Source organism: Petromyzon marinus (assembly GCF_048934315.1).
Source record: "Petromyzon marinus isolate PM22_M1 ecotype Great Lakes invasive population chromosome 77 unlocalized genomic scaffold, UKy_Petmar_22M1.pri1.0 chr77_unloc.2, whole genome shotgun sequence".
In the NCBI taxonomy this organism is placed as follows: Eukaryota; Metazoa; Chordata; class Hyperoartia; order Petromyzontiformes; family Petromyzontidae; genus Petromyzon; species Petromyzon marinus.
Window position 1 is genome coordinate 843,475 of NW_027422622.1, and position 14,881 is coordinate 858,355.

At 51.5% G+C, this 14,881-nt stretch overlaps 1 protein-coding gene across 2 annotated transcripts in view; it reads right to left on the reverse strand.

Moving 5' to 3' along the window:
- Positions 1-14,881, reverse strand: part of LOC116958451 (ester hydrolase C11orf54 homolog) — a 53,223-nt gene that overhangs the window by 10,923 nt on the left and 27,419 nt on the right. For both annotated transcript variants that reach the window (XM_076058605.1, XM_076058604.1), the window contains exons 6-7: positions 14,837-14,881; positions 2,290-2,553 (exon numbers count right to left, since the gene is read on the reverse strand). The exon at positions 14,837-14,881 is cut by the window's right edge. In XM_076058605.1, coding sequence (XP_075914720.1) covers positions 2,290-2,553; positions 14,837-14,881 — 309 coding nt within the window. The remainder of the gene's footprint in view (positions 1-2,289; positions 2,554-14,836) is intronic.

Here is a 14,881-nt window from a genome sequence, read left to right on the forward strand (position 1 = left end):
AGTCTGCCTCAGTGGCCCGTGATCACAAATCTCTATTTAACTCCATCAAAAAAGTAACCTGCAGGCGACACACCTATTACCATCATTAGGGGAAAAAACGGTGATCCAATATCCGACCCCCAGGAACAGGTTTGCAGCTTTGCTGAGCATTTCTGTGAGGTCCCGGGGGAGGAAAAATCCCTCAGCCAGGAAAACATCGTGGCACAAAGTGAGGATGACCCTGCTGAGGCTGCGGTGCCTCAAATATTGGAAGAGTCACCCCCTGTGAGTGGCTGGCTGAGGTCCCATCTGCTGAGGAAGTACTGAAGGCGATCCGGAGTCTGAGACCAGGAAAGGCACCGGGCAGAGATGATCTCCCAAGCGAAATGCTGAGGGAGGGTGGCGTTTGTGCACAGACTGCCCTATATGATATCATAATAACATTCTGGACCACTGGACGGGTTCCGCAGGATTGGAAGGATGCCCTGGTGGTCCCCCTCTTTAAGAAGGGGGACCGCACAGACTGTAACAACTACAGGGGCATCTCACTCCTCAGTGTGCCGGGAAAGGTCCTGGCAAGGATTATTCAACATCGCCTTGCCAGGCACGCTGAGGAGAGGCTTGCGGAGCCCCAATGCGGTTTCAGGAAAAGGCGGTCCTGCACAGATGCCATATTTTTTGTCCGTCTGCTACAGCAGAGGTGTAGGGAATTCCAACAAGACCTACATCTCTGCTTTATTGACCTGGTCAAGGCCTATGATACCATCAGTAGGCTGCTTTATTGACCTGGTCAAGGCCTATGATACCATCAGTAGGCCTGGGCTCTGGGTTGTTCTTCGTGCTTTTGGAGTACCTGACCCTCTGCTCACAATCATTAAGGACCTTCATGATGGTGAGCAGGCCCGGGTAAAACTACGTGGCTGGGAGTCAGAGCCATTCCCTGTACACGTTGGGGTGCGACAGGGATGTCCTCTGGCTCCCACATTATTTAACATCTATTTTGACCACGTAGTTCGTGAAGCCTTCAATAGCTGAACCGGGGGAATCTCCATATGGTACAGATATAATGGGAGGCTGATTGATGCCCGGGTGCAATCAAGGGATGGCTCCCTATTGCTCAACCATGTTATGTATGCCGATGATTTGGTAATAGCTGCTCATTCAGAGGAGGAGTTGGAGACGCTGCTGCTGAGACCAGAGCGTGCCACTAAGAAATGGGGCCTTACCATCAGCCCCACCAAAACTAAGCACCTACCTGGGTATTTTGTACCATCGGACACTCCACCCCCACAACTCCCAATCGGTGATGGGGCAGTTGTGGAGAGAGTGGAGAGTTTCCCATACCTGGGCAGTGTGCTTATGACCGGCTCCAGTTTAACAGCAGAGGTCTCACTCTGCTGTTAAAGTCGAGCGGCAATATCTTTTCATCGGTTGCGTAACGCTGTGTGGAAGCTACCTGGTCTGTCGCTCCGCACTAAGCTTCAGGTCTTCTTGGCCACGGTCATTCCCTCCCTTCTCTACGCTTGCGAAACGTGGACCCCCCTAATGGAACATCTTCGCCGGTTACAAACATTTAGGCTGGCCTGCCTACGATTCATCCTGGATTTAACCAGGCTGGATTGTGTGAGGAGCTCACAAATCTTTGAAAGATCTGGGCAAGGTCCCATCGGTGAGCTCCTCCGGCAGGCAAGGCTGCGTTGGCTGGATCATGTAGCCCGCATGCCCAGCCACCGCATGCCGAAGCAGCTTTTGTTCGGCCGGATCGAGGGGGCTAAGCGGGCGCGGCACGGGCTAGAGAAGAGATGGAGTTATGTGGTACAGGAGGACGTGGAGCTGAGTGGACTTGCCGATGACTGGTACCAGCGGTGTCAAGATCGGCCTCTGTGGAGGAGGCTCGTGAAGGACGCTACTGGGCAGTTGGAGGCAGTCGCCCTCCAACAACAACGGAGGGCGGAGGAGCGACGCTCACAACAACGAGCGGAACGCTGGGTGGCTAAAGCGCAGCAGATTGGCACAGTAGGGGGCACAGGTGGTGCATCAGCCAGTCATCTCAGTCATCTCAGTCAGTCGACCCGTGGCACCTGCTGGGTCTGCCCCGTGACCTCCTGCCAGCGGGCGTTCGACACTTCACGTGGCCTCAGGGTGCACATAGCCTGGCACAAGCGTCGTGGTGACGTCACCGCCGCTTAGTGGCAAATGGCGGTTGTTGTTGTTGTTGTTGTGTCTGTGTGTGTGTGTATGTATATGTGTGTATGTGTATGTATGTATGTGTGTGTCTATCTATCTGTGTGTGTGTGTCCGCTCCCTCACCATGACGTGCACCCGTGCCCTGCCCTCTTCCATGAGCACGACGCCACCCATGCCCACCGCGGCCCTGCCCCCTCCGTAGCGCTCACGCAGGGCGGCTCGCAGGCTGCCCACCAGGTTGGCACCACCACCACCACCACCGCCACCACCACCACCGCCACCACCACCACCACCATCACCACCGCCACCACCGCCACCACCACCACCACCATCACCACCGCCACCACCACCACCACCACGGGGCTTGGCAGCACAAACCTCCAGCACCTAAACACAGCGTGGTGGAGAGGCACGCAGATCACGATGATGATGACGATGATGACGACGATGATGATGATGACGACGATGATGACGATGATGATGATGATGCTGATGCTGTGAATTTCCACGTGATGGCGATGACGTCAGCCACTTGATATTCTTAGTTATTTCGGTAAAGTCACCATGTTGAAGGGAAACAATAAAATAATAAAATATATATAACAATAAAAATTCTCACGACGTTTCGACCATAACACAAACGGTCGTCTTCAGGTGTATCGGTTTGCATAAATTTATTTATTTTGAAACGGTGCATTTATTTATTTATAATAAAACGTTAGCGCCACACGCAGCGATTTAGCAGTTTATTTAGAAGGACTAGTCGATCTATGTTCTGAAAAGAGGAGGGGGGAGACGAATTTTTTATATATATAATGTATGCTGTCTGAAAGCCACTGTAAGCGTGAACAATCAATTAAGACCTGAAATGGTTTATCAAATCTTTCCAATGATTGCTAGGCCAGAATCCATCTTCTCGGTTGAAATTGTCTCTGTGCTTGTATATGTGGATAGCCTCATGAACGAATCTCTCATGGTAGCCAGATGGCTTACAAAGAACCTCTGTCTTGGAAAAGTCAATGTCATGTGAGCCTACTGAATTATAACAGTGATCTGCCACGGCTGAGGTGTTGGTCCTACCGTGTTTAAGGTCTGCTTTGTGTTCACGAATGCGGTCCGAGACATGGCGTTTGGTTTCTCCAATGTAACTACTACCACAGAGGCAACTTAGTTTTTAGACACCAGGGTAATGTATGTCCGGAATCACATCTTTTATAGACGGAACCAGATCACGGATTTTATGTAATGTGTTGAAACGGACCTGGATCTTGTGTTTATTCAAGATTTTGGAGATCTTTTTTGTGATCCCCGCAATGTAGGGTAAAGTGATGGTTTTGAAAGGCTCCTCAAGAGGGTCCTTCTTCATGGTTTGAGTGATAGCTTTGCGGATTGTATAGTTGGAGTAACCATTAGCCTTAAGAGCTTGGTGTACGTGCTTGAGTTCACTGCCTATGTGTTCCTGGTCGGATATGCATTGGGCTCTATGATACAGAGTCTTGATGAGCGAATTCTTCCGTGATGGATGGTGGTGGGAATCCGGTTTCAGATAAGCATCCGTATGGGTAGCTTTCCTGTAGACAGAGTGGCTCATTGAACCATCAGGTCTCTTTTTAATTAGGACATCCAAAAAAGGTAGCTTGCCATCTATTTCTACTTCCATGGAAAATCTGATGGCTGGGTGTATGGAATTGATGTGGTGGAGGAATTGGTCTAGAGCAGGCCGGCCATGTGGCCAGATGACAAAAGTGTCATCCACGTACCTCTTCCATAAGGTTGGGCGCAGAGTGGCAGTCTGGATGGCGTCAGTCTCAAATTTCTCCATGAAAATGTTAGCTATAACGGGAGATAGGGGGGAGCCCATTGGGGTGCCCTCAGTTTGTTTGTAGAAAGTTCCATTCCAAGTGAAGTATGTATTGGTTAAGCAGTGTCTCACCAGGGGGGGTACCTCAGTGTTTAGTCCTTGGGCCTCTGTGGGCCTCTGTGGGTCTCTGTGAGTGTCTGTGGGTCTCTGTGGGTCTATGTGGGTGTCTGTGGATTTCTTTGGGTCTATGTGGGTGTCTGTGGGTGTCTGTGGGTGTCTGTGGGTCTCTGTGGGTCTCTGTGGGTCTCTGTAGGTCTCTGTGGGTCTCTGTGGGTGTCTGTGGGTCTCTGTGGGTGTCTGTGGGTCTCTGTGGGTTTCTGTGGGTCTCTGTGGGTTTCTGTGGGTCTCTGTGGGCCTATGTGGGTTTCTGTGGGTCTATGTGGGTCTATGTGGGTGTCTGTGGATTTCTTTGGGTCTTTGTGGGTGTCTGTTAGTCTCTGTGGGTGTCTGTGGGTGTCTGTGGGTCTCTGTGGGTCTCTGTGGGTTTCTGTGGTTGTCTGTGGGCCTCTGTGGGTGTCTGTGGGTTTATTTGGGTCTCTGTGGGTCTCTGTGGGTCTCTGTGGGTCTATGTGGGTGTCTGTGGATTTCTTTGGGTCTCTGTGGGTGTCTGTTAGTCTCTGTGGGTGTCGGTGGGTTTCTGTAAGTCTCTGTGGGTCTCTGTGGGTCTCTGTGGGTCTCTGTGGGTCTCTGTGAGTCTCTGTGGGTGTCTGTGGGTTTCTGTGGGTCTCTGTAGGTCTCTGTGGGTCTCTGTAGGTCTCTGTGGGTCTCTGTAGGTCTCTGTAGGTCTCTGTGAGTGTCTGTGGGTTTCTGTGGGTCTCTGTGAGTGTCTGTGGGTTTCTGTGAGTCTCTGTGGGTGTCTGTGGGTTTCTCTGGGTTTATGTGGGTGTTTATGGGTCTCTGCGGGTCTCTATGGGTGTCTATGAGTCTCTGTAGGTCTCTGTAGGTCTCTATGGACCTCTGTGGATGTCTGCGGGTCTCTATGGATCTCTATGGGTGTCTATGGGTGTCTATGGGTGTCTATGGGTCTCTATGGGTCTCTGTAGGTCTCTATGGATCTCTGTGGATGTCTGCGGGTCTCTATGGGTCTCTATGGGTGTCTATGGGTCTCTATGGGTCTCTATGGGTCTCTGTGGGTGTCTGCGGGTCTCTATGGGTCTCTATGGGTGTCTATGGGTCTCTATGGGTCTCTATGGGTCTCTGTGGGTGTCTGCGGGTCTCTATGGGTGTCTATGGGTGTCTATGAGTCTCTGTAGGTCTCTGTAGGTCTCTATGGATCTCTGTGGATGTCTGCGGGTCTCTATGGGTCTCTGTGGGTCTCTGTGGGTCTCTGTGGGTCTCTATGGGTGTCTATGGGTCTCTATGGGTCTCTATGGGTCTCTGTGGGTGTCTATGGGTCTCTATGGGTCTCTATGGGTCTCTGTGGGTTTCTGTGGGTCTCTGTGGGTCTCTGTGGGTCTCAATGGGTCTCTGTGGGTCTCTGTGGGTCTCTGTGGGTCTCTATGGGTGTCTATGGGTGTCTATGGGTCTCTATGGGTCTCTGTGGGTCTCTGTGGGTGTCTATGGGTCTCTATGGGTCTCTATGGGTGTCTATGAGTCTCTGTAGGTCTCTGTAGGTCTCTATGGATCTCTGTGGATGTCTGCGGGTCTCTATGGGTGTCTATGGGTCTCTGTGGGTCTCTGTGGGTCTCTATGGATCTCTGTGGATGTCTGCGGGTCTCTATGCGTGTCTATGGGTCTCTGTGGGTCTCTGTGGGTCTCTATGGGTCTCTATGGGTGTCTATGGGTCTCTATGGGTGTCTATGGGTCTCTGTGGGTCTCTATGGGTCTCTATGGGTCTCTATGGGTCTCTGTGGGTCTCTGTGGGTCTCTATGGGTGTCTATGGGTCTCTATGGGTCTCTGTGGGTCTCTATGGGTCTCTATGGGTCTCTATGGGTCTCTATGGGTGTCTATGGGTCTCTATGGGTGTCTATGGGTGTCTATGCGTCTCTATGGGTGTCTATCGGTCTCTGTGGGTGTCTATGGGTCTCTATGGGTGTCTATGGGTCTCTATGGGTGTCTATGGGTCTCTATGGGTGTCTATGGGTCTCTATGGGTCTCTATGGGTCTCTGTGGGTCTCTATGGGTCTCTATGGGTCTCTATGGGTGTCTATGGGTCTCTATGGGTGTCTATGGGTGTCTATGGGTCTCTATGGGTGTCTATGGGTCTATGTGGGTGTCTATGGGTCTCTATGGGTGTCTATGGGTCTCTATGGGTCTCTATGGGTGTCTCTGTGGGTCTCTATGGGTCTCTATGGGTCTCTATGGGTCTCTGTGGGTCTCTGTGGGTCTCTATGGGTGTCTATGGGTCTCTATGGGTCTCTATGGGTCTCTGTGGGTCTCTATGGGTCTCTATGGGTCTCTATGGGTGTCTATGGGTCTCTATGGGTGTCTATGGGTGTCTATGGGTCTCTATGGGTGTCTATGGGTCTCTGTGGGTGTCTATGGGTCTCTATGGGTGTCTATGGGTCTCTATGGGTGTCTATGGGTCTCTATGGGTCTCTATGGGTCTCTATGGGTCTCTGTGGGTCTCTATGGGTCTCTATGGGTCTCTATGGGTCTCTATGGGTGTCTATGGGTCTCTATGGGTGTCTATGGGTGTCTATGGGTCTCTATGGGTCTCTATGGGTCTCTGTGGGTCTCTATGGGTCTCTATGGGTGTCTATGGGTCTCTGTGGGTCTCTATGGGTGTCTGCGGGTCTCTATGGGTCTCTATGGGTGTCTATGGGTGTTTCTGGGTCTCTATGGGTCTCTATGGGTCTCTATGGGTGTCTATGGGTCTCTATGGGTGTCTCTGGGTCTCTATGGGTCTCTATGGGTCTCTATGGGTGTCTATGGGTCTCTATGGGTGTCTATGAGTCTCTGTAGATGTCTGCGGGTCTCTATGGATCTCTGTGGATGTCTGCGGGTCTCTATGGGTCTCTATGGGTGTCTATGGGTCTCTATGGGTGTCTCTGGGTCTCTATGGGTCTCTATGGGTCTCTATGGGTGTCTATGGGTCTCTATGGGTGTCTATGGGTCTCTGTGGGTCTCTATGGGTGTCTATGGGTGTCTATGGGTCTCTGTAGATGTCTGCGGGTCTCTATGGGTCTCTATGGGTCTCTATGGGTCTCTATGGGTGTCTATGGGTCTCTATGGGTGTCTATGAGTCTCTGTAGATGTCTGCGGGTCTCTATGGGTCTCTGTGGGTCTCTATGGGTCTCTATGGGTCTCTATGGGTCTCTATGGGTGTCTATGGGTCTCTATGGGTATCTATGGGTGTCTATGGGTCTCTGTGGGTGTCTATGGGTCTCTATGGGTGTCTATGGGTCTCTATGGGTGTCTATGGGTCTCTATGGGTCTCTATGGGTGTCTATGGGTCTCTATGGGTCTCTATGGGTCTCTATGGGTCTCTGTGGGTCTCTATGGGTCTCTATGGGTCTCTATGGGTGTCTATGGGTCTCTATGGGTGTCTATGGGTGTCTATGGGTCTCTATAGGTCTCTATGGGTCTCTGTGGGTGTCTATGGGTCTCTATGGGTGTCTATGGGTCTCTATGGGTGTCTATGGGTCTCTATGGGTCTCTATGGGTCTCTATGGGTCTCTATGGGTGTCTATGGGTCTCTGTGGGTCTCTATGGGTGTCTGCGGGTCTCTATGGGTCTCTATGGGTGTCTATGGGTGTCTCTGGGTCTCTATGGGTCTCTATGGGTCTCTATGGGTGTATATGGGTCTCTATGGGTGTCTCTGGGTCTCTATGGGTCTCTATGGGTCTCTATGGGTGTCTATGGGTCTCTATTGGTGTCTATGAGTCTCTGTAGATGTCTGCGGGTCTCTATGGATCTCTGTGGATGTCTGCGGGTCTCTATGGGTCTCTATGGGTGTCTATGGGTCTCTATGGGTGTCTCTGGGTCTCTATGGGTCTCTATGGGTCTCTATGGGTCTCTATGGGTGTCTATGGGTCTCTATGGGTGTCTATGGGTCTCTGTGGGTCTCTATGGGTGTCTATGGGTGTCTATGGGTCTCTGTAGATGTCTGCGGGTCTCTATGGGTCTCTATGGGTGTCTATGGGTCTCTATGGGTGTCTATGGGTGTCTATGGGTCTCTATGGGTGTCTATGGGTCTCTGTGGGTGTCTATGGGTCTCTATGGGTGTCTATGGGTCTCTATGGGTGTCTATGGGTCTCTATGGGTCTCTATGGGTGTCTATGGGTCTCTATGGGTCTCTATGGGTCTCTATGGGTCTCTATGGGTGTCTATGGGTCTCTATGGGTGTCTATGGGTGTCTATGGGTCTCTATGGGTCTCTATGGGTCTCTGTGGGTGTCTATGGGTCTCTATGGGTCTCTATGGGTCTCTATGGGTCTCTATGGGTGTCTATGGGTCTCTGTGGGTCTCTATGGGTGTCTGCGGGTCTCTATGGGTCTCTATGGGTGTCTATGGGTGTCTCTGGGTCTCTATGGGTCTCTATGGGTCTCTATGGGTGTCTATGGGTGTCTATGGGTCTCTATGGGTGTCTCTGGGTCTCTATGGGTCTCTATGGGTCTCTATGGGTGTCTATGGGTCTCTATGGGTGTCTATGAGTCTCTGTAGATGTCTGCGGGTCTCTATGGATCTCTGTGGATGTCTGCGGGTCTCTATGGGTCTCTATGGGTGTCTATGGGTCTCTATGGGTGTCTCTGGGTCTCTATGGGTCTCTATGGGTCTCTATGGGTGTCTATGGGTCTCTATGGGTGTCTATGGGTCTCTGTGGGTCTCTATGGGTGTCTATGGGTGTCTATGGGTCTCTGTAGATGTCTGCGGGTCTCTATGGGTCTCTATGGGTCTCTATGGGTCTCTATGGGTGTATATGGGTCTCTATGGGTGTCTCTGGGTCTCTATGGGTCTCTATGGGTCTCTATGGGTGTCTATGGGTCTCTATTGGTGTCTATGAGTCTCTGTAGATGTCTGCGGGTCTCTATGGATCTCTGTGGATGTCTGCGGGTCTCTATGGGTCTCTATGGGTGTCTATGGGTCTCTATGGGTGTCTCTGGGTCTCTATGGGTCTCTATGGGTCTCTATGGGTGTCTATGGGTCTCTATGGGTGTCTATGGGTCTCTGTGGGTCTCTATGGGTGTCTATGGGTGTCTATGGGTCTCTGTAGATGTCTGCGGGTCTCTATGGGTCTCTATGGGTGTCTATGGGTCTCTATGGGTGTCTATGGGTGTCTATGGGTCTCTATGGGTGTCTATGGGTCTCTGTGGGTGTCTATGGGTCTCTATGGGTGTCTATGGGTCTCTATGGGTGTCTCTGGGTCTCTATGGGTCTCTATGGGTCTCTATGGGTCTCTATGGGTGTCTATGGGTCTCTATGGGTGTCTATGGGTCTCTGTGGGTCTCTATGGGTGTCTATGGGTGTCTATGGGTCTCTGTAGATGTCTGCGGGTCTCTATGGGTCTCTATGGGTGTCTATGGGTCTCTATGGGTGTCTATGGGTGTCTATGGGTCTCTATGGGTGTCTATGGGTCTCTGTGGGTGTCTATGGGTCTCTATGGGTGTCTATGGGTCTCTATGGGTGTCTATGGGTCTCTATGGGTCTCTATGGGTCTCTATGGGTCTCTATGGGTCTCTATGGGTGTCTATGGGTCTCTATGGGTGTCTATGGGTGTCTATGGGTCTCTATGGGTCTCTATGGGTCTCTGTGGGTGTCTATGGGTCTCTATGGGTCTCTATGGGTCTCTATGGGTGTCTATGGGTCTCTGTGGGTCTCTATGGGTGTCTGCGGGTCTCTATGGGTCTCTATGGGTGTCTATGGGTGTCTCTGGGTCTCTATGGGTCTCTATGGGTCTCTATGGGTGTCTATGGGTGTCTATGGGTCTCTATGGGTGTCTCTGGGTCTCTATGGGTCTCTATGGGTGTCTATGGGTCTCTATGGGTGTCTATGAGTCTCTGTAGATGTCTGCGGGTCTCTATGGATCTCTGTGGATGTCTGCGGGTCTCTATGGGTCTCTATGGGTGTCTATGGGTCTCTATGGGTGTCTCTGGGTCTCTATGGGTCTCTATGGGTCTCTATGGGTCTCTATGGGTGTCTATGGGTCTCTGTGGGTCTCTATGGGTGTCTATGGGTGTCTATGGGTCTCTGTAGATGTCTGCGGGTCTCTATGGGTCTCTATGGGTCTCTATGGGTCTCTATGGGTGTATATGGGTCTCTATGGGTGTCTCTGGGTCTCTATGGGTCTCTATGGGTCTCTATGGGTGTCTATGGGTCTCTATTGGTGTCTATGAGTCTCTGTAGATGTCTGCGGGTCTCTATGGATCTCTGTGGATGTCTGCGGGTCTCTATGGGTCTCTATGGGTGTCTATGGGTCTCTATGGGTGTCTCTGGGTCTCTATGGGTCTCTATGGGTCTCTATGGGTCTCTATGGGTGTCTATGGGTCTCTATGGGTGTCTATGGGTCTCTGTGGGTCTCTATGGGTGTCTATGGGTGTCTATGGGTCTCTGTAGATGTCTGCGGGTGTCTATGGGTCTCTATGGGTGTCTATGGGTCTCTATGGGTGTCTATGGGTGTCTATGGGTCTCTATGGGTGTCTATGGGTCTCTGTGGGTGTCTATGGGTCTCTATGGGTGTCTATGGGTCTCTATGGGTGTCTCTGGGTCTCTATGGGTCTCTATGGGTCTCTATGGGTCTCTATGGGTGTCTATGGGTCTCTATGGGTGTCTATGGGTCTCTGTGGGTCTCTATGGGTGTCTATGGGTGTCTATGGGTCTCTGTAGATGTCTGCGGGTCTCTATGGGTCTCTATGGGTGTCTATGGGTCTCTATGGGTGTCTATGGGTGTCTATGGGTCTCTATGGGTGTCTATGGGTCTCTGTGGGTGTCTATGGGTCTCTATGGGTGTCTATGGGTCTCTATGGGTGTCTATGGGTCTCTATGGGTCTCTATGGGTCTCTATGGGTCTCTATGGGTCTCTATGGGTGTCTATGGGTCTCTATGGGTGTCTATGGGTGTCTATGGGTCTCTATGGGTCTCTATGGGTCTCTGTGGGTGTCTATGGGTCTCTATGGGTCTCTATGGGTCTCTATGGGTCTCTATGGGTGTCTATGGGTGTCTATGGGTCTCTGTGGGTCTCTATGGGTGTCTGCGGGTCTCTATGGGTCTCTATGGGTGTCTATGGGTGTCTCTGGGTCTCTATGGGTCTCTATGGGTCTCTATGGGTGTCTATGGGTGTCTATGGGTGTCTATGGGTGTCTCTGGGTCTCTATGGGTCTCTATGGGTCTCTATGGGTGTCTATGGGTCTCTATGGGTGTCTATGAGTCTCTGTAGATGTCTGCGGGTCTCTATGGATCTCTGTGGATGTCTGCGGGTCTCTATGGGTCTCTATGGGTGTCTATGGGTCTCTATGGGTGTCTCTGGGTCTCTATGGGTCTCTATGGGTCTCTATGGGTGTCTATGGGTCTCTATGGGTGTCTATGGGTCTCTGTGGGTCTCTATGGGTGTCTATGGGTGTCTATGGGTCTCTGTAGATGTCTGCGGGTCTCTATGGGTCTCTATGGGTCTCTATGGGTCTCTATGGGTGTATATGGGTCTCTATGGGTGTCTCTGGGTCTCTATGGGTCTCTATGGGTCTCTATGGGTGTCTATGGGTCTCTATTGGTGTCTATGAGTCTCTGTAGATGTCTGCGGGTCTCTATGGATCTCTGTGGATGTCTGCGGGTCTCTATGGGTCTCTATGGGTGTTTATGGGTCTCTATGGGTCTCTATGGGTCTCTATGGGTCTCTATGGGTCTCTATGGGTGTCTATGGGTCTCTATGGGTGTCTATGGGTCTCTGTGGGTCTCTATGGGTGTCTATGGGTGTCTATGGGTCTCTGTAGATGTCTGCGGGTCTCTATGGGTCTCTATGGGTGTCTATGGGTCTCTATGGGTGTCTATGGGTGTCTATGGGTCTCTATGGGTGTCTATGGGTCTCTGTGGGTGTCTATGGGTCTCTATGGGTGTCTATGGGTCTCTATGGGTCTCTATGGGTCTCTATGGGTGTCTATGGGTCTCTATGGGTCTCTATGGGTCTCTATGGGTGTCTATGGGTCTCTATGGGTGTCTATGGGTGTCTATGGGTCTCTATGGGTCTCTATGGGTCTCTGTGGGTGTCTATGGGTCTCTATGGGTCTCTATGGGTCTCTATGGGTGTCTATGGGTCTCTGTGGGTCTCTATGGGTGTCTGCGGGTCTCTATGGGTCTCTATGGGTGTCTATGGGTGTCTCTGGGTCTCTATGGGTCTCTATGGGTCTCTATGGGTGTCTATGGGTGTCTATGGGTCTCTATGGGTGTCTCTGGGTCTCTATGGGTCTCTATGGGTCTCTATGGGTGTCTATGGGTCTCTATGGGTGTCTATGAGTCTCTGTAGATGTCTGCGGGTCTCTATGGATCTCTGTGGATGTCTGCGGGTCTCTATGGGTCTCTATGGGTGTCTATGGGTCTCTATGGGTGTCTCTGGGTCTCTATGGGTCTCTATGGGTCTCTATGGGTGTCTATGGGTCTCTATGGGTGTCTATGGGTCTCTGTGGGTCTCTATGGGTGTCTATGGGTGTCTATGGGTCTCTGTAGATGTCTGCGGGTCTCTATGGGTCTCTATGAGTCTCTATGGGTCTCTATGGGTGTCTATGGGTCTCTATGGGTGTCTATGAGTCTCTGTAGATGTCTGCGGGTCTCTATGGGTCTCTATGGGTCTCTGTGGGTCTCTATGGGTCTCTATGGGTCTCTATGGGTGTCTATGGGTCTCTATGGGTCTCTATGGGTGTCTATGGGTCTCTATGGGTGTCTATGGGTGTCTATGGGTCTCTATGGGTGTCTATGGGTCTCTGTGGGTGTCTATGGGTCTCTGTGGGTGTCTATAGGTCTCTATGGGTGTCTATGGGTCTCTATGGGTGTCTATGGGTCTCTATGGGTCTCTATGGGTGTCTATGGGTCTCTATGGGTCTCTATGGGTGTCTATGGGTCTCTATGGGTGTCTATGGGTGTCTATGGGTCTCTATGGGTCTCTGTGGGTCTCTATGGGTCTCTATGGGTCTCTATGGGTGTCTATGGGTCTCTGTGGGTCTCTATGGGTGTCTGCGGGTCTCTATGGGTCTCTATGGGTGTCTATGGGTGTCTCTGGGTCTCTATGGGTCTCTATGGGTCTCTATGGGTGTCTATGGGTGTCTATGGGTCTCTATGGGTGTCTCTGGGTCTCTATGGGTCTCTATGGGTCTCTATGGGTGTCTATGGGTCTCTATGGGTGTCTATGAGTCTCTGTAGATGTCTGCGGGTCTCTATGGATCTCTGTGGATGTCTGCGGGTCTCTATGGGTCTCTATGGGTGTCTATGGGTCTCTATGGGTGTCTCTGGGTCTCTATGGGTCTCTATGGGTCTCTATGGGTGTCTATGGGTCTCTATGGGTCTCTGTGGGTCTCTGTGGGTCTCTATGGGTGTCTATGGGTCTCTGTAGATGTCTGCGGGTCTCTATGGGTCTCTATGGGTCTCTATGGGTCTCTATGGGTGTCTATGGGTCTCTATGGGTGTCTATGAGTCTCTGTAGATGTCTGCGGGTCTCTATGGGTCTCTATGGGTCTCTATGGGTGTCTATGGGTCTCTATGGGTGTCTATGGGTGTCTATGGGTCTCTATGGGTGTCTATGGGTCTCTGTGGGTGTCTATGGGTCTCTATGGGTGTCTATGGGTCTCTATGGGTCTCTATGGGTCTCTATGGGTCTCTGTGGGTCTCTATGGGTCTCTATGGGTGTCTATGGGTCTCTATGGGTGTCTATGGGTGTCTATGGGTCTCTATGGGTCTCTATGGGTCTCTGTGGGTGTCTATGGGTCTCTATGGGTGTCTATGGGTCTCTATGGGTGTCTATGGGTCTCTATGGGTCTCTATGGGTCTATATGGGTGTCTATGGGTCTCTGTGGGTCTCTATGGGTGTCTGCGGGTCTCTATGGGTCTCTATGGGTCTCTATGGGTGTCTCTGGGTCTCTATGGGTCTCTATGGGTCTCTATGGGTGTCTATGGGTCTCTATGGGTGTCTCTGGGTCTCTATGGGTCTCTATGGGTCTCTATGGGTGTCTATGGGTCTCTATTGGTGTCTATGAGTCTCTGTAGATGTCTGCGGGTCTCTATGGATCTCTGTGGATGTCTGCGGGTCTCTATGGGTCTCTATGGGTGTCTATGGGTCTCTATGGGTGTCTCTGGGTCTCTATGGGTCTCTATGGGTCTCTATGGGTGTCTATGGGTCTCTATGGGTGTCTATGGGTCTCTGTGGGTCTCTATGGGTGTCTATGGGTGTCTATGGGTCTCTGTAGATGTCTGCGGGTCTCTATGGGTCTCTATGGGTCTCTATGGGTGTCTATGGGTCTCTATGGGTGTCTATGAGTCTCTAGATGTCTGCGGGTCTCTATGGGTCTCTATGGGTCTCTATGGGTCTCTGTGGGTCTCTATGGGTCTCTATGGGTCTCTATGGGTGTCTATGGGTGTCTATGGGTCTCTATGGGTGTCTGTGGGTCTCTATGGGTCTCTATGGGTCTCTATGGGTGTCTATGAGTCTCTGTAGATGTCTGCGGGTTTCTATGGGTCTCTATGGGTCTCTATGGGTCTCTGTGGGTCTCTATGGGTCTCTATGGGTCTCTATGGGTCTCTGTGGGTCTCTATGGGTCTCTATGGGTCTCTATGGGTCTCTATGGGTCTCTATGGGTGTCTATGGGTGTCTATGGGTCTCTATGGGTGTCTATGGGTCTCTATGGGTCTCTATGGGTGTCTATGGGTGTCTATGGGTCTCTGTGGACTCACCGGGCCCGGCAAGCCACGGCAAAGCAGGAGGTTGGTGAGCAACGC